A 19,478-nucleotide genomic window follows, 5' to 3' on the forward strand; every position below is an offset into this window, starting at 1 on the left:
TATAATGACAGAGTGTGCACAATGACACACGTTACCTTTTGGCTAAGTACTATTTTAGCAAGCTTTAGAAGTTTATCATCACTATATGGTAATTATGACTTTTCTCAGACACAAAGAATTATGGTTTTTATCAATGGTTCATGCCAAATCTAAGTCCTTAAAAGAAATCAGCCCAAAGCAGGTGCACAGAGCTGTCAGACCTTGAAATTTGTTTTGAAACCAACCACCTGTTAGTGTAATTGTGTAGCTGTTTTTCCTGGCTTATGGGATTTTAGTTCAGCTGTTGTTCTCATGCTAACACTTATTTCCTCTAAGAATCAGTCTGTCCATGTACTCTAACTTATGAATTTCCATGTGACTGTCTTCACAGTCTGTTTCAATGTATACAGCCAGAATGTCTGTTGCAGCACCCTTAACCAATAACACACTTTGTTTAAAAAATAGCTCATGATTGCTATAGGAAAATGTCTGAGAAACAGTATTTAGCGTCCCCTGTGTCGCATTTAATCACTTAGATGACTCGTCACTGCTTCTTGTTTGTTTTAGACGGCAACAAAGAACATTTACTCTTAATGGATGATCTCAAAGACAGATTTTGTGTTGGTGCCTGACTCACTTTTTGCTGATAACGGAGCATTGTTCCTGACGGTGAAAGTCCCAAGTCAGGATTCCCATTAAAACCTTCTGTTTCTAAAGATTTACAGCTTCACCAGAAGCTGATTCTGGGTTAGAAGTTAGCAAGTGCACTAGAACACTTACTCAAAAATTCTGATAGAAGAAATCTGCCTGTGTGTGAGATAAAAGTGTAAAAAATATTATCAGAAGGACAATGGCTTAATATGCTTTTTGTAAATGAGAAATGGCATTTGAGAAATAACAATGAGCTTGCACTTCAGGGGCCACTTAGAATTGCTGTTCCTTTATTCTCCAGTTTACTGTTTTCAGCACCCTTTGGACATAAGCCACCCCCAAAAAAGAATTGGACACTTGGGTCAGAACAATAGATGAGCTGTTCATGAAATGTCTCCTGGCACGCTCATTCCCAGTCATCCTGCAGCTCCACACTGCCCTCCAGGGAGGGCTGTCCACAAACTCACAGCATATCCCTCAGTTTCCCTCTGTCAGGAGACTACTCCTTGGGAATATACACAAAGCGAGGAGGAAAAATAGAGCTGACATAAACATAAAAATATTCATAAGATATTTCATGACATAAACCCAGCAAAAGATAAATTATAAAGATTAAATATTCCATGTGTTCTTATTCATGCACAGATAACGGCTATCCAAATGCCTTTTTCAAGCATCCCATAAAGGAAACAATAAACAATTTATGGGTAATAGTTCATAAATATATGCAGTGCTGTATATCCAATGGGCATAGATGCTTCATTGTGTAAGACACGATTACTGGGTTTATGCATGATATGAAATGTGAGTTGTTTGCAGCTATTTAAAATCATTTTGGGACACAATAAACCGTTGACAAGATTTATCCTATTTAAATATATTGCCCATCCCCGACTGCAGAGCATGTTGTCTTGTGTTTATCAGAAGGAACACTTTCAAAATGCATTGAGAAACTCAATTGTTTATCATTGTCCCAACTTAAAAGGACTACACCTTTGTATAGAGTTCTGTTAAAAGAAATCCTGCTGCTTATCATAATCACGTACTTCCCCAAAGTTCCTGTTTTTTTAGAAGTCTTATTAATTGCAAATGTTGTTTACTAGAGGAAAACCGTGATTGAACCTCTAAAACAAAGGGAATAGTTGTAACTTTAATCCTTTCAATAAGCCTTTGTTTCCCATTGACTAAAAACTTCCTAAAGGAAGTAGAGCTGCGAAAATCCAGGAAGGAATTAGATTTGCCAAATTCTGTTCCTACTTGGATTTAGATGCAAAGCCTTTGTTATTCATTGTACAAATGTTGGAGTATAAACAGAATGATCAATTAAAAAAAAAAATTATGCATTTTTGCCAAGGAATTATAAATAGGAGAGCTTTCTCTATCACAGTGAACTATGAACTTACTTAACTTAGAAAATAAATAACATGTTTATTTTTTAGCTGTTGATTTTTTTTCGGTATTTTTCCCTTTTTGTTATCTAAGAGGAACTTGGCTAATGGACTGATGAGGTTTACACAAGAACCTAAATATATAAATTAATATGGAAAGGAAAAAATCAAATGTGACCTCTTATTTAAATTAAGTATGCTTTGCAGCATCCAGAAGAAGAGAAATCTTCAAAATCCCTTTCCATGACAACGAGTAATTGCATACTAGAAAGTGTACTATTGTGGCAGTAAAGCTGAATTCCCTGAAGACCTTTCAGAGACTCTACCAATTTGGTTTGTATTTTTTTCCACATGCTCCTTTTAACTCTCCGGGTTTTATCTAGCCAAATATGTAGTCTAGGTAAATATAATCTCACTTATTCCATAAACCAGAAGCCCTTTTAATTTCATACGCTAAAATAACTTAAATGAAATTCCTATCTTCTTCCCATCAACACAGTGTATATATAACCATCCATTTCTTGATCAACAGTAAACTGGAAGATTAAAGAATATTTGAGCAACCAATTTTGTGAAGTGCTACATAAGCATAGACAGTGGAAGGTGCTGTCTACCTCCAACTCCTCATGGCTTCAGTTTAGCATGATGCGGTACCCAGCCCTTAAGAAAAAGCAGCACTATATTTTAACAGAAATATGTCAAAGGTTAGGCCCTGCTTAGCTGGATCACTGAGCTGGAAAGACTACACTACAAGTGCCAGCAGCCACCAGCAGGCAAAGAAATGCTGTGGTTAACATCACATCCAGCCTCTGTTCACTGCTAGCTCAAACCATCCAGTACAGAGGGTGATCTTCAGCCTACACAGAGACAAATGCCGCTGGATTCCTAGAGAGAGGCATTAGTGACTCTGCTATGGAAACACCTATGTAATGTTTTTAAGTTTTTAAGATGGATATACGTGTACATATGACCAGTAGCTTCAGTTTAGGATACTGCAGGTGCTAATGCCTAAGTTTCAAGGATATATCAAATATCGGTATTTATAGTGATGGAGAAGAGAGGAGGAGGAGGAGGAGGAGGAGGAGGAGGAGGAGGAAGAGGAGGATTTCTGCATCTCACCATTGATCCCAACACTTGACAAGCTTCTCTCTCCCTTTAAGACGGAAAAGGCAGCTTTAATTTAAACTACAAACTGTTGACCAGGCCTCAGCTTGGCTGTGCAATTCGCTGTATGCCTGAGGGATAAATTATTTAGCATTAGCACATGGTATGTCATGTCTTGTTACCTAAGTGGACTGTGGCTCCCATCCAGCTGCACCCCCGGGGCCGCAGGATTGGCTGTGGCTGATGTCACCTCCATTTGGAAATCCTCGCCGAGGCCCCCGGGATGCTGCTGGCGGCCGACGGGCTCCCAGCTCCCAGCCCTCCACCTCCCCCTGGGCCCAGCAGCGGCTTTTTCCTCTCACTTTCCACTCCTCGGCTGGCCGCAGGTACTGCCCCAATTAAGCAGTTGGTGGTAGCGCTGCAGCGAGACAGGAGGTGCAGCAGATGAGCTGCAGCATCCTCACGCAGCATTTTGTGCTCTTCACAGGAGAGTCGTAACAAGTCCGGTGAGATGGATGTGGCAAAATGCGTTTCTGCCGCAGACCCAGATTACTTCAGAATTTTGCGGGATTTAACCAAATATGAAGTAACTGTTGTCAGTGAAACTTTTGTTCAATTGTTTTATTTGTCTGTTTTCAGTCTCTTGTAGAGCTTTGTTCTAAAAACCTGTTTCTGCCACTGCAAGGCAAAGGTATTCCAGACAAATAGCCTGAGAGGATGAATTCTGGAAAATGTTCCTGGTAATTTGGCAATGGAGTAATTAACTAGAGTGCCCCCTGAGCGGCCATATTTCATCTTCAGTTAACACCCCCATTATGTTAAAAGGGGATTTTCCTTCAGAACCGCCTTCAGGTTAGTTGCCCACAGAGGAAATAGTCATTATGCTCTTCTCTACTGGAAGGCTCCCAGCATAAAAACAAGGCTTACAGGGTTGGTTTGTTTTTATTGAATTTTGCAGCAAAGCCAATGAAATGCTGAGAATCACAGAGCGCTCGGTCACGCAGATGGTACTGCCTGCTCAGCGGTGAGGCACCAGATTTGCATCTGCCTGTTAGTTAAGATTCAGCAGCGGCTCTCTTCAGCCTTGTGATCTAGGCGACAGGTAACAGAAAAGACACAACTGGCGTGCTGCAAGAAATCCACGTGGTTTATTACCGTTACATTACTGTTAAATAGAGTACTCGATACCCTACCACCAGAACTTTGTGTCTGGTGGTAAGAAGGTATAAAAACTGTGATTTGTCCTTTCTGTTACTGGATCTTAATAGCTTGAAACAGCATTTCACATGCGAAGAAAGGATTTTGTGAAAGCTGTGTGGTCTTTTGGTGGTGAAGTGCGTAATTCTGTGAGACAGAGGCAGAAGGGGAACTTTGCGAGGGGATTCCCACCAGAAAAGACGCTGAACTAATGCAGAACAAAACGCCGTAAAATAAACAACTGTAGGACAGGAAATGAAGAACTCTAATCGATACCGCAAGAGGGATTAGTTAGTCAAATGTGAGAACTCAAAACTGCAATTTAAATCAGGACAGCTAACTCCCTCTTCTTGTCCTGCATAAAATAAACAAACTGTGGCCACAGGACTCAACAGCTGCTCGCAACTTTGATTTTGGGTATTTGAAAGTTGCCACCTGCAGCAAGGCCCGGCCTCAATACTACCGCATTGATTTAGGCACCCAGCTGGAGGGAAACACCTGGATTTTCTCTAATGCTCATTCTCCCCAAATTACCAGGGCTACTTTTGGGTTTTAGCTAGCTAATAATAAACTGCAGGATTCAGAGGAAGAGAGGAAACTCGGGGCAGGCACTGGTGACTCAATTTTATTTATGAGACACCAAAATCACGCATTGGTTGGCACCAGCCTGCTGGCACCAGGCTGCATGCCACAGCATCTCAGCGCCACACGTCACCCCCAAGTGACAACGGGCTGGGTCGTGAGGCAGGACAAGCCCTGTGGGGCCAGCAGCAGCCGAAATGGGGCGTTTTGCAGAAAAACGGGGCGTTCTGCAGAAAAATGGGGCGCCCCCACAGGGGCGCTGAGCCGTCGCCCAGCCCCTGCCCCTGCTGCCCGCGGGCAGCTCTGAGGCGAGCGGTCCCGCCCTCCGAGCCGCCAAGCTCAAGTCTCGCGAGAGTTGCGCCGGTAGCACGGGCTGGCGGAGATCTCGCGAGAGTTGGCCGTGAGGCACCGTGAGGGGCCGCAGGATGCCGAGCGCCGCCGGTCGCGGGCAGGGCCCGGAGCGCGATCGCCGCCCGGAGAACGGGGAGCAGCCGGCGGCCGATGTGGGTCTCCGCCGGGAGGGAGCGAGGAGGGGACGGGAGGCGCTGTGGCTGCTTTGCCGCAGCTGCTGGGCCCCGAAAGGGGGAAGGGAGAGCGCCCGGCCTAGCGCGGGGCCGGCCTGGGGGGGGGGTGTGGGGTGGTGGCAGCGAGGCGGCAGCGTCCCCTGAGGGGTTTTTGGGGTGGGGGGCGCTGAAGGAAGCCCCAGCCCCTGCCCCTGCCCCGTCCCGGGCCCTGCCAAGTACCCGGGCCAGCTCAGCGCCAGGCTGCTTCAGCAGGGGCACAGCTGGCTCCTGCCGGCCCGGCTGGAGGCTGGGGCTTGTGCTTGAACGCCTCAGAGCCCTGCTGGAGTGTCGTAGGCCAAGGTTTGTTCAGGAAGGAAAAACGTGGCCGTAACGAGCAGCAGTTCATTTTGTTGTAACGTCGTCGTGTCACGCTGGCTTGCTTTGGCCAAGTGTGCATCAGCAGTGAGTTCTCACTACAGGTGGATTCTGTAAAATTTGGTATGTTGGCCACAATTCCTCAAAAGTTGAGAAACCGGGACCCACCCCATCTAAACTGTTTAGTGTGAGCTCATTCATTTGCTCAGTGTAATAATATAAAACAAGTTTTATTTCTTGTTTGTAAATGAATGGGCTTAGTTGGGAAACTATGTAGAAGTGTCATCATTTTAAAGAAAAGGCCCCATCCCCATGCCTTACCTAACAGATTTTGTTAGGCTTGCTTTGGCTGCCATACTGGCATACAGTCTTGTTTTTCTCAGGGGACCTGAATATTGGAAGGAAATAGTTAGCAATGAATCTACTTCTGTGGGAATTAAATATATTTTCAGGAGTAAACTCTTTGTAGAGGCATTTGTACTAACTTCTGTGTAGCAGAGTGATCCTATCGTGTGGTGTTGAATTTTTTTCTTTCACAGGGCACAATTATTTTGCTTGTGCATCTGTCAGTCTGAAACACACTTTCTTCACTTCAGTGTTACAGCTAATTGTTCTATATTACCTCAGTTAACTAATGATTTTATTTGTCATTTTGTGTGTAGTTCTTTGATATATATTTCTCACCTCCTTTTTAGGATTATGCCAAGGAAAGATATGGAGTGTCATCAATGATACAATCCCAAGAGAAACCAGGTCAGTTTAAAAACAAAAAATAATAATTGAAAAAGACCAAAGAGGGCAAGTTATGTACTACGTATCTTCAGTACTTGTTTGAAAAATCACTTATCAAACTTTTTCATTCAGATTCTTTTGCTCTTCTTTCCCTTTATCTGAATGTGTTTGGTGCTTGTGAGGCTGCATTTGAAGTGCTGTGTCCAGGTTTGAGCTCTTCAGTGCAAGGAAGACACTCATTTGTGGAGCCAGTTGATGGAGCCCTGACAGCCTGGGCAGGGGAAGGAGCACAGGATCCCTGAGGAGGGGCAGAGGGAAATGGGCTTGTGCAGCGTGGAGGAGAGGCAGCTGAGGGATGATCTTGTCAGTATCTAAGGTTACTTTATGGGGGGGTATAGAGAAGATAAAGCCAGACTCTTGAAAGTATGTGGCAATCGGACAGGAGGTCATGGACATACGTTGGAACAGAAGAAAATCTGATTGGACAGAAGAAAAGAAAATCGCGATAATAGTTGGATATCAGAGCAGGGTCCAGGGAGATTATGGAATTACAATCTTTGCACTCGTCTGGACCTTGCCCTGTGCTGCCTGTCAGTTTTTTTACCGTTTGTCACTGCAAGTTTGACTTTCTTGTATTCGATTATTGTTATTTATAATATACCAACTCCTGAGGTGTCGGGTGGTTGGGGTCTTTTTTGAGTAAGTTCTGCTATGTTTTGCTGCAACAGCTCTCTCTGAGTAGGATATATAAATGTTTATAGTTCTTATTGTTGTTCACACTGCTGTGTACTCAGAAATCCTCATTTCGTACTGGTACAGAATTGGGATTCAGGAAGACATTTCAGCTAGAGAACAGTGTCTCAGATCAGCATCCCAAGAAATATTAAATCTTCACGTTATTCAGCTCATGAAACAGGAATGAGGGAAGGTAACAGACTGGCTACTTGTAACTTTTTCATAGTGGAATGAAAAAAAAAAGTACATTTTCTCTGACTAGGTAACTTTTCTCTCCTCTGGATGGTTGTTTGGGTTGACTTCCCTTAGGAAGGGAAATGCAGAATGTAGAGAAGAGGAGCAGCCACAAAAACAATCATAGTTTGCAAACAACTGAAGGGGAACATTATGCAAAAAAAAATCGCAGGACAAGAAAGTCACCAGAGATGGTATCAACAGTTGTTATTGAATAAAATATGCATTAGTTGCCAAAGAAACAGGACTAAAGTTGAAATTCTGTCACTATGTTAGCCAGCCCAGCTGCTGGCTGCACTGGTCTTGTGCTCCATTTCAACGTGTTTAATTGTGAACAATATCAACTTGTTTAGCCAGCTTAACAAAGTAAAAGAAGCTGGCTGGGGGTGTGGTGGGTGCTGGAAGGGGCAGCAGCACAGCCATCCAGCCTTGCATGCTGTGCAGCCATAACTCAAAGGGTGCAATGACAAGAAAAAGCCACCTTCTCAGAAGTAGCAGCTGACTAGTTAAACTGCACTGCTGACTGTAGGCTGAAGGATCACGCTGTTGGAGCTCCTCACCCTGCACTCTCTGCGATGGTGTTTGGCTCAGCAGAGCTTCTGCAGGCTTTGTCCCCTGTGCCAGTTTCACACCCTCTATCAACAGCTCTGTGGGAGCCCCAGCTGCAGGCTTGGATGGCGGATCGAGTCCTGCTGTCTTGGAGGAAGTCTACCCTGCCAGCTGTCTCATACTCAAAAGAAACACTCAAAAATACTCTGGAGAAAAAATATGTTGAGAAGGCAAATGGTAAAAGCTATGGGAAACGATGTGAAAAGGGCAGAGTGCTGTAGGTCGGGTTGTTGTCCCCTCAATCATTTAGAAAAAAGTCTCAGCCAATGCATGGACAAGATTTAGTAGGGTTTCCATCAGACATAAAATAAACCCTACATCCACTCCTGCTGTTCTATTCGTTAGAAAGTTGCTACCCAGAACACCAAATCAGGTAACAATAAAAAACAAAACGTCTGTAATAAAAGATCTCAAGATCAGCCCAATGCCTTGCTGTAGATTGATGCACTTTAAATTAAAAGAAGTTCCTGCCAGGGAAAGCTCTTATCAAAGGACTCATGGGAGCGTGTAGTCATCATTCAACATCAGTAGCACACATATGCTTTTCTCTGAAGTATTCTGGTCGCATTGACTGTCTTGAAGGAACTACTGCATGGGGCATGGGGTGCCACGAATGCGGGTTTTCCATCTGTTTGTGCAGTATTTAATTCCTTTCTCAAGTCCATGTGGATAGGTGCCATGTCTAAGTCAGAATAATGAGGTCTGGGTGGTGTGTGCAGATTGGCGTACAGTCTGGGAACTGCCGCCAAGAGCACAGGTGTGGGCCGGAGCTCAGTTTGATGCCTGTGGTATGGTTGGTTTTAGGCTCGATGTAGTAGCTGCACTGAGCTGAGGACATTGGCTGGACATGGGAAGCTAAAATGTTTAGATGGATTGGAGCAAATTATTTTCTCCAAGGGAAGAGTTTATTGTCATTTCACTGCACTTGGAGATTCTAGTTCTTCTCCAGGCAAAATAAAAGGTCTTTCACTTGATCACAAAGTTTATGCAGAGATATTCTGCCCTACTCCACTGTATTCACACACCCACACCTGTGCCTTCATACTTGGCCCACCTCAGTCTTTTTTTGTGCTAGTGTTGGCTGCCCTGCCTGTGTGGTGTGCTTACGTCCCATTACTTCATGTCTTTACAGTCCTTCCTGCCAGCTCGAGGCTATGATTACTAGTAAACTCCATTTGCCTTTCCCTTTTTGTCCAGACCTGTTGGTTTCACCTCCCCTCTCTGGAAGCTGCTTTCATCTTAAACTGCTTTTGGCTTTTAGTTTATTATTATTAAACTTCCACTTTCTTCGTTTTTTCAAATTTATCCAACATTGTAATGACGGCACTTCACAGTGATACCAGAAATACTTACCGCCCTTTCAAAATTCAGTGATGTAAGTTAGACAAACCTAGAAGAAAGGGTATGTAAAAGTGATTTTGACTTATACGACCCATATAGCTTTTTGGATTTTTATTCTCTCCTCCCATGCTTAAAAAATGGTAGAGCTCTGCAAGAAAGATAATCCTTATTTAGTATGTTGAAAAGAAGAGGTTGTGCTATACATGAAGGAAATGAAATAAAAAAAAAATAGAATCAGGTTCTCCTTAAATATGATTTTAAATAGCAATGAAGGTAAAATAGAATGTACATTGAATGGGTGCTGGCCATGTAAATTCAGACTTAATTAAGGAGTGTTTTGTCTGATCTTTAATCTGTATCCCTTGTCTTCGCTGCAACTGTAGCATAATTTGAAATGTCTTTTATTTTTGCAATATTATCTGTAAGTGTTTATGCAGCAAGAAGAGGCAAGAAAACAAAATGTAAGTATAGCTTGCATTTGCGAAAAAATAAATAGATGGTAGGCTGGAGAGTATGGTGGGAGAACCGCAAAGGTGAGAACAAGAAGCTTCATTTTTATCATGGAAAAGATAGAAATGAACTGAAAGGAATTCCATGTGAAATGATAGGTGAGAATACAGAAGGAAAATAGGAGCTACAATATGTTGGCTGGACAAGAGAAAATGAGTGACAAAGATAAATGACTGCTTATGCTAACAAGCATAGACGTTGCCATGAACTAACAAGCATTGACACCACTGTGAACTACCAGCATTTTAGAAGCAAGATGAAAGAAGACCGGATTTGGGGGCATATAGGGAAACAGTGATGGGAAAGTTGCTGTGTCTACTATTGAAAAAATGCCTTAATTGTGCCTCTTTTTGGATATTGTTTTGTTACCCTCTTTATGGAAGTTGAAATAGTTTTTAGTAATTATATATATATATATATATATGTATGTATATGTATATATCTATTTTGCACTAAAGGTGTTATTTCATCTTGGTGAAATATGGACCATAATGTATCAAAAAGATTTTAAAGAAATATTTATTTAATGCAGATGGTTCTTGAAACACTAAGGATCCATAAAAAGAGTAACACCTCATTTTGTCTTTATGATTGTGCCTGGAAAATATTTTGGGTTTCTAGTAATACAGTTTTAAGTTGACTGAGGTAATTTTAACTGTAAAACTCTTAAATACCAAACTCTTAGAAGTACTAAAGCTTACAGTTTATGCTGGTTGCTTGTTTCCTATAGTACTGATGAAGTTTGAACAACAGGGGTTGCTGGCAAGCAGTAACATCTTTACTCCCCTTTCTCCCTTCCCTAGTGCAGGTGCACATGCACACACTTACAAATATATTCAAGCCAATTTTGTATCACGTTTCTATATGCACTTTCATTCTGTTCTTATTTTGATGCGTGTCTATGAAGAAAAAAATGTTACCCTGAGCATAAGGGCATACAAAACATTTAAACATTACCACCCCCTTTCATATTTGCAGAGCTCAGAATACCAGTCCAGTGCAGAATAATAGGATTTCAGGGCAAGCTGTGACTAATATTCAGGGACAGAAGGAAGGAGTCCAGAATGGCAGATGGTAAGCTGGGTTAGACAAACTTTGAAAAAGTTCTGTTGGGAAGAGAAGCCTTAGTCTTAGACTAGTTGAAGAGTCTTGGTGAACTTAATGTTTTGCAACATGGGAGAAGTCTGTGATGAAAGAGGGAATTCGTTACGTATTTCCCATGAAAAACATATTTTTGTATAATCAGTAGTTTTAATTGCATACGAGCTATAAAGTCCTGATTTGTTTAGAAATATTTTTCTTTAATTTTTTTTATTACCCAAATTCTACCCTTTATTAACCCTGCATTGAATGTTCCTTTAATTTTTAGTGCACATTTGTTTGTAGATTCATTTTATTTAAAATAATGATTATTTTACAGCGATATTCACCCTCCTAATGTATAGAAAGAGAACAGCAATGTCTCCTTTGAGCCATATGTTCAACATACCAGTGTCCATCTTGTATGGTGGAGCAATGCAGGGATCCCTTAGTGAGCAGAAATCCAGGCTTGTAAGTCCAGGTTTGCGGTGCGGCAGAGTGAAGTCCTACCAAAATAATGTAGTCATTCTGGGTGTGCCATCCACAAACTACAATAAGTCTTGCTTTTGTTTTAGGGGAGACTGACCCTGCTGTGTAAGTCAAACGTTAAGCTTGAGCCAATTTAAAACTCCTTGATCAAGTGTTATTCACAGAGAAAGGAAACGGGATCCTGTGTGTTTTCAGTACAAACTTCTATTATGCTGTAGGTACACAAAATAGTATTTGGGATTTATTGTAAATTTTAACAGTGATAGAAAATGTATCTGGAGTTTAAATGAAAAACGTTTTCCTTCCAAAAAACAATTTTAAAATGTGTTATTTTTCTGTAATGCAGATCGAGTTTTGATTCGAATAAAAGACTTGACAGAGGAGAAGGCTGATGAGGTGGTTTGGGTTCGTGGCAGAATTCATACGAGCAGAGCTAAAGGTGAGATGCCTCCAGGGATCTGATTTTTATTTTCTCATTTTGTTGGTATAAACTGGACATTTATTTTGGTTTCGTGATTTTTCAGTAAAAGGAAGCAAAGCAATTACTATTTGTTAATTATGTCTTGCATATAATAAAACTTTGCCACTTGGTTACTCAGTGTGCACTTCAATTGGCTTACTCTATTTTCCACTCCTCTTCTCCTGAAAGGTGAAGAGGACGTTTCATTTTCAGCTGAGCAGAAAATCAGGTATTATTATTACACTGTTGTAAAAGTAATTTTTGTTTTTATCACATTACAAAATACTGTGTGGACAACTGTAAATAATAATTGTAAAAAATTACGGTCATTCTGCTTTGGGGGAGCTCTTTGGGGGCGTTGAGATGAACCAATTTTAAGGCTCTATGGAAAAAAAATACTTAAATACGTCAGTTGTCAGGCCAGCCATATTTATTCTGCTGCGTATGAATAGTTTTACTGTACCTTTTCTTTGATAGGAAACAAAAACATGTATTAAAATTACAGATTTCTTTCTTTTGGTTGTCTGTATCTAATTATTTCGGTTTGGATGTAAGGCAGAGGAGAATCCTTCTGTGGGTTCTGCATGGTGTGGGCTGTCACAGTTGGCTGTCTGACAGCCATGTTTTTTCACTAGAATCAGAAGTTCTCTCTGGAGATCAGTTTGCCATATGCAAACTTAAACAGGCTTTGGCCTTTTCAGTTGACATCAGATGCTGACAACTGTTGTACTGGTTTCAGTTATGTTTGGCAGCTCTGTAGTGAGATACAAATGCATTGTCTTCCCAAGAGTTGAAAGAAAAGAGCATAAAGAAATGATCTTCATAAATGAAGCTTAGCAGTAGTTGTAGAACTGGGAATAATACAAATAATTAGGGATGAAAATCCAGTGCATACTGTTGTCACAGAGTGTAGGTTATTTTCTCTTTTTTTGGGGATTCATTTTCTTTTCTTTTTTTTTTTCTTTTTTTTTTAAAAAAAAAAAAGGTCCTGTGATGATTGTCTGTAATGCTGTTAAGATAAGGAGCTCAATGTAAATATATATGTATCACATATGTGTGATTTCCTCAGTAGTTTTGTGGTATGGTATAACATGCAAGTTGTTCTTTGCTAGTTACAGAAATTTTGTAACCCCAAAAGATGTGAAAACCTCAGTCATTACAACTTGGAATTATTCAGGCAGGAGACATGATCTAATTTAAATGTTAGTATTAGTATACAAACATGAGTATCCTCATGGCTTTTTATTTTGTAAGTAGAGGAAAAGTTCGGATTACTAACAGCATTTACTGTATTAAAGACAGATGTCTTACACAGACCTCTAAAACAAAATGGAATTGTTGTTTATTACTTGATGTATTTTATACAAGATAACTAATATGAAACATACATTTACTTCAGTCACAACAACATGTAACATGGCAACATTAACTTCCAGGAAGCTGTTGCTTTTCACGCTTCAACTTTAACCTCAGGAGAGACCGTGTTTCTTCATGAAATAATAATGTCTATTTTCAAAACTCTTAGTGCAACCTGAAGAATAAAAGCAAAGGAATCGATTATGGACACAGAGTGTTCTCAATTTATTGATTGTGCTTCTTGTACCCTTTCTCAGACTGACAAGACAGAACAATTCTGACGTTCAGGGAATGCTCTTAGGGAATACTGTATGGTTGTTTACTTAAGCTTTGGAGGAAAGAACCTTACAACAAAAGCAAATGTTTAAGAATAAAAAGTAATGTTAGCCTTTCCCACACACACTGTGGCGCTATTCCTACCGTTATGGAGAGGAAAATCTTGCAGGAAACAGGAAAATCTTGCACAAAAATAGCTTTATTTTTCTTAGAAGCTTGGATTTGACTTCTAAATAACCAACATAGCCTTTACTTAACCCTGTCTGGTTCTGACCAATAAACCAAATAAATGAATGTGAACAACTGCAAAATCCAGCTGTCTCATACAGCGAGCCACTCATGAAGTCCAATGGAAATTAACTGAAAGATGTGTAAAGAATGGGGTGTTGGGACTTTCTGTGAGTTGCACTAAAATTAAAGTGCTTGAGGCCCTGTGTTTTTTATCATAGATGAAATGTTATTTCTGGCTTTATTTTAAAGCCAGCCTAAGCTACTGATTGCGTTTATCATTGAACAGCAGTTGGGAAATCAGTCTGGGTTCTGCCAGGCAGCTGGGACTTCAGTGGCATGGAAGGCTGGAACTTGTTTTTGTTTTATGGATGCAAAGCTTTTATAAAACATCAAAATAGTATGTCTGAAAATAAGACGACCACGAAGTGCAAGTGGACCAAATTTTATTTTTTAAAAAGTGTTTTTTTCCTTTGCTGATAGATGTCTGTAACTAACGGTGTATTAATTTGTATGACAAACAAATTTTCACCGTTTATGCAAAGTTCTTGTTTGCATCCTTTTCTTTCAAAAGGTCTCGTGTCATTTGGTATTTCTAAGAAAGGACATCCATTCCTGTTTGGTTTTCCGTGCTTCATTTTGATGGGATTCTGTGTGATGTATTCTTATTTGTTCAGTGACTAAAAGTTTCTACCATTAAACTATCAAACCTTTTTAACCAAATTTTCTTTTGAAACTCTTCATCTTTTTAGGTCTTCGTGTATAGGATACAATATTGGTTTATTTTATAGAAGCTTAAAATAGTTTATTGTTGTTGAATAATTAAAGTTGGTCTTTTCACTGAAATACCATGTAAAGATTTTGAAACACATGGAGAGCATCCCATAATCCTATTTTTTTTTCACACTCTAATGCTTCCTTTTTTCCTGTCTCTTGATCTGGAACGGCATCTAATCGTGAACTAGATTTGGTTATGCCTCATCTGTTTGGTACTTCATCTTGCACGCATTAAGTTCTATGGGGAAAAGTTGTTTCCTACTACAATTTTTGTAACTCCAATGTTTTAATTATTTCTATCAGTGAGGTTTGTTTCATCACTTATCTTCCATGTGATTAGAAATGATTATATTCTACAAACCATTTTCTTTTCTCATAGAAACAACTACCATTACTCATGACAAGATTTGAGTCCTTTTGAAATGCAAATATCGATCAGACTTACAGTCTTGGATTTAAATACAACTGCCAAACAAGTTTCCTCATTTGTTTCACTTGCTTTTCCTTAACTTTATACAAGTTGAGTGACATTGTTGCTGTCTTCAGCTGTGTATTTTTGTTTGAACACCTAATATTGTGTTGCAGAATCTCCATCACACTTCCTTAACTTCTTTGTGACTGAGATCACAGAGAAAAATACTGTTTTCAATGAAATACTGTATCAAATACAAGACTAAGTAAGAAATATTGAGATGTTAAAGATGAGAGATAAGCCTAGCTTATCCAAAAAACCCTTAGCACATAATGTCCTATGGAAAAATTGTACTTTAATTAGTTTGTCAACTTGCTGAAACACAGGCATATATATTGCTGAAGGTTGTATTTAATTTATGAAGCCTGTACTTTTCTAATTTAAATCTATGGCTTAACGTTTGCTTGTAGGAAAAATGTAAATCCTTACTATATTAGCTTTCTTAAGATATTGCAGCCTCTGGAATATGGAAATAGTTGAATGCTTTTTTTTTTTTCTCCTGAAAATATGCAGTTAGTTTTATTGCATTTTTTTGAAATCACAATCACAGGATAAAGGTATTTCAAGTAATTATTATGTTTAATAGCATTTTAGTTGTTTTATGCGTTTGATTTTATTTCTGACATTGTATGTCATGATGTACATCTATCATGATTGTCTAATATCATTTAAATCATCTGCAGCTATGTGTCAAATTGTAATCTACATAATCACAAGTGAAAACCACAACTGTCTTTTTGGTATCACTGTTCACATTGGATATATGTTGTTTTGAATGTTTTCTAGTGTAAGGCAGCAGTAATTGGGAAGTAGCTCTAACAAAGCTAGCTCCTTATTCTCACAATTTTAATGGAAATGTCATGTTATGAGTCAGAATTTGGAACTGAAAAAGTATTGATGCATTTTGTCATTGTGCAACAGTGAGTATTTGTTGTCAGTATTCTCTCTCTGAAGAAACATTTAAAATCACCATGTTTCCTTAAATGTAAGTTAAGTAATAAATATTTATTAGAGATGTGAACAGAAATATGAAATGATTTTTAACTGTCACTTGAACAAATTAAAGGAGTTTTGTTGACTTGGAAATACCCATTTTAAAAGTCAACAAAGTGCATTATATTCTTTGTAAATTACTATTACGTCCTATTAACTTCTTTTTCCCTAAGCTGTTCATGAATAAATTGCTCTTGCAGGAATTTTTATTTGGGTCTTTTAGGTTCTTGTCATTTATCAGAATCAATACTCCTTTTGTTCCCGTTCATTCTGAGTGTGTGGTGTATTATAGAATGAACATTGTTGGTATAGACCCTTGTGGTGCAAAATCAAGCCCATTTCTCTCAGAGTACATTTTTCAAATGAGCTCTATGCCTTTAATTTTAGAAGTGATGAAGTACATTTTAGAAGAGAAGAACTTATTTTAAAATAATGTATACTTGAAGCAGTTGTGACTGAGGCAACAAGTATGATTTCTTCTTACAGTTGAAGAACACTTGATATTCAAAAAGTTATGAATTGCAGTTTGTTCTGTCTAAATATTACTTATCTTGGAAGGCTTATTGGTACTTCAAGAAAGTGTCTGTTCACAGGTTCTGTAAGTCAGAATTACTTGATTTATCTCAAGTTTGGTGTGTGTACTTGCAGAGCTGAACGTAGTTAGATCTAGCTATTCAGACAGGGAGGGAGAGAGGGAAACTTCCACCTCCCGTCTCCCCCTTAAGAGCTCAGCTTAATATCAAAACAGTAAAGCATTTTTCTCATTCACAAAGCTATCGAGTAACTTGTCCTTAATACACCTGCGTTGTTTTTCTTTGTATTCAGGGAAGCAGTGTTTCTTAGTCCTGCGTCAGCAGCAGTTTAATATCCAGGCTCTTGTGGCTGTGGGACAGCATGCGAGCAAGCAGATGGTAAAGTTTGCTGCCAAGTAAGTAAGCAATTATATCCTGTTGTCAGAGTAAACAATGGTGGGAACCAGGACTCCCAGGGGTTGGGACCATTTTCACACATTAACATCAATGCTTCGTTTGTTTTAAAATGTAGTTATTTAAATTGTCAGTTCACTATTGCATTGAATACATTACCCTGACAAAAGATAAAATAGAGAACAGGCTTGAAATTCATTCTGAACTGCTGAAGCAGCATTCTCTCGCCGTAGACAACCTACATTTACTTTCAAGCTGGCTAACAAAAAGTCTGGCAAGCCGAGCTTAGTGGGGCACTTCATTTTGTGTGATGTTTGTGTGTGTCTGCACGTGTTCAGGGTTTTTCTTCTACAAGATTTGCAGTGTGGTAACATTATATAGCTAGAACTGGTGCAAAGAAGCTCCACATTACAAGCGTCTTACTGAGCTGAAATTAAGAGTTGTTTCTATGCCCTGAATTAATCTTATTTACATGCCTTTTTTTTTTTGGCCCGAAAAGTTGGGAGGAGGTTGAGTTACTTTTCAAAAATATTCTGGTTTTATTTGCAGTAATATTTAGACTTGCTAATTAAAAAATAAAAATAAAAAAATAAAAAGTTTGAAACAATTTAAATTGAGTTAGCTGGTTTGTTTTATTCTTAATGATATAAAAAAAAACAACACAAATTTCCCCCTACTTCTTGCTTCAGGATTGTGCTTTCAGGTTGTCCATTACTAAATATGTTCACATGATAATGGTGTTTTTATAATAGAGCTTTTTAGTCATGTATAACTACTTACTCACAAACAGAAATGTGGATCAGTTCAGTGCAGTAGTATGTTTAACATGTGGTACTCGAGTTGCTTCTGTGTAGTTCTTGGCACTACTCTTGTGCCTGGGAAGGGAGCCCCCACTAATTAGCTGCAAGAGTGCCACAGCCTTCAACCTTCAATATGTCAGGGAGAGGAGGGATTCATTATAGTATAGACTTGCAGAAGCCAAGTTAAGAAGGTTAGGATAATGCCTCTGCTGATTGAGGTTCAAGGCAACGGGAGAACAGAACCAGCAGTGTTCGTTGTTTGGCGGTGCTTAGAGTTGGCAGTGCCAGTGCGAAGCATGCTGTTTACAGGTGTTCATGAGCCAGAGCGTTCCGTTTCTTCATGAAGTAGTTTTTTCTCTCCAGCACTTAGAAGCTTTGAAAAGAATTGAGTGCACAATCTCTGGGTTCCCCACTTCCTCTCCTTGTAACCCACTAACAGTCTGCCTGTGCTCTCTCAACAAAGTTGCACTACAGAGCAGTGAAACAATTTTATAGTAGTGATACTCTCCTATCCTCCAGTTTTCTTCAATATCTGTTTTTTCATTTTTTTCTTCATGTTTCTTGGCTCCACGACTGGATGTCTGACATTTGTTTCACGAGTAGCAGAGCTCTGTGGTAGGAGCTTGCGAAAAGGAAGTTGGTCCTTACTCTTCTGTGAGCTGACTGCCACTTGTAAGCCTTCCACAGCCCTTTGTAGATTTACTGATCTTGTATACTAGGCTATTTTTCTGTTAGGGTAGTGATTTAAAGTAGGTCCTGGAGGTGCAGAGCTACCAAGAGGTGGTATCTGGAAAGAGCAGAGGGCAAAGCTCCTTTATCTTCTGGCAGCAGTGAGCTGTTAAATCAGATGGAACCATATCCTTTAATTTCTTTCCAATTCCCTTTCATCTCCCCACTTTTGTTGATGTGACAGACCTGATTTCCCCTGAGTAGCCAAATTCATGTTTGTACTGTGTTTTGACTTTTCAATCTGTTCCCTTTTATGGTAGTATTCTATGTCTAAATCCTGATACTTCAGACTTTATAGCATGCATATTGTACTCATTTGTGCTTCTGAAATGCCTGTATGCTGACTATAATGTGCTTTGATACAGCTTTCAGTACTACAACCATCCTGGGTTTTGTTTTGCAGAGTTACTTTATTTTTAAACACGATTAGTGCAGTCACCTTAGGATTCCTTCCCACCAACAAACCTATTTCATTAATATCCTCCCATGCTCTCAGCTTTTCCAGTGTTTTATCTTGTTCTACAATTCTGTCTACCGTCATTGCAGCTGCCTCTTTTCCTTCAGAGGCTGCTGTTCCCTGACTTCCAAGTGCACTTGTGGTCACCACGTCAGTAACACCTGAAGCACAGTGACAGTACATGCCTTGTCTTCAGTCATTTTCCTGCTTGTTTTCATGGGCTGTGGAATAATGCCATTATTATTAGCAGATGAAGCTGGTCTCAGATGTCTAAAAATAACTATATTGTTTCTCTGCCTTTCTTGGTGTCTCTTTCATCATCTCCTCTTGTTTCCTACACATTTATTAAATAAAATAGTTAATAACTTACATTTCAATTTCAATGCAAACTAAACTTTTCTCATTGGCAGTAGGTAAACTTTAGTTTACTTGTGCTGCTTTCTCATTTTGATAGCGGGTCCAAAACTTTCTTTAAAACAGTTTGTGAAATTACAG

General features: G+C 39.6%; 1 protein-coding gene across 1 annotated transcript in view; it reads left to right on the top strand.

Annotated features, from left to right (window-relative positions):
• The first annotated feature begins 5,284 nt into the window (after window positions 1-5,284).
• DARS1 (aspartyl-tRNA synthetase 1) overlaps window positions 5,285-19,478 on the top strand; it is a 39,525-nt gene continuing 25,331 nt past the window's right edge. The window contains exons 1-4 of the mRNA XM_032189898.1: window positions 5,285-5,404; window positions 6,475-6,532; window positions 11,856-11,948; window positions 16,897-16,999. Coding sequence (XP_032045789.1) covers window positions 5,327-5,404; window positions 6,475-6,532; window positions 11,856-11,948; window positions 16,897-16,999 — 332 coding nt within the window. The 5' untranslated portion in view covers window positions 5,285-5,326. The remainder of the gene's footprint in view (window positions 5,405-6,474; window positions 6,533-11,855; window positions 11,949-16,896; window positions 17,000-19,478) is intronic.

The sequence above is a fragment of the Aythya fuligula genome, chromosome 6, assembly GCF_009819795.1.
Source record: "Aythya fuligula isolate bAytFul2 chromosome 6, bAytFul2.pri, whole genome shotgun sequence".
NCBI lineage: Eukaryota > Metazoa > Chordata > Aves > Anseriformes > Anatidae > Aythya > Aythya fuligula.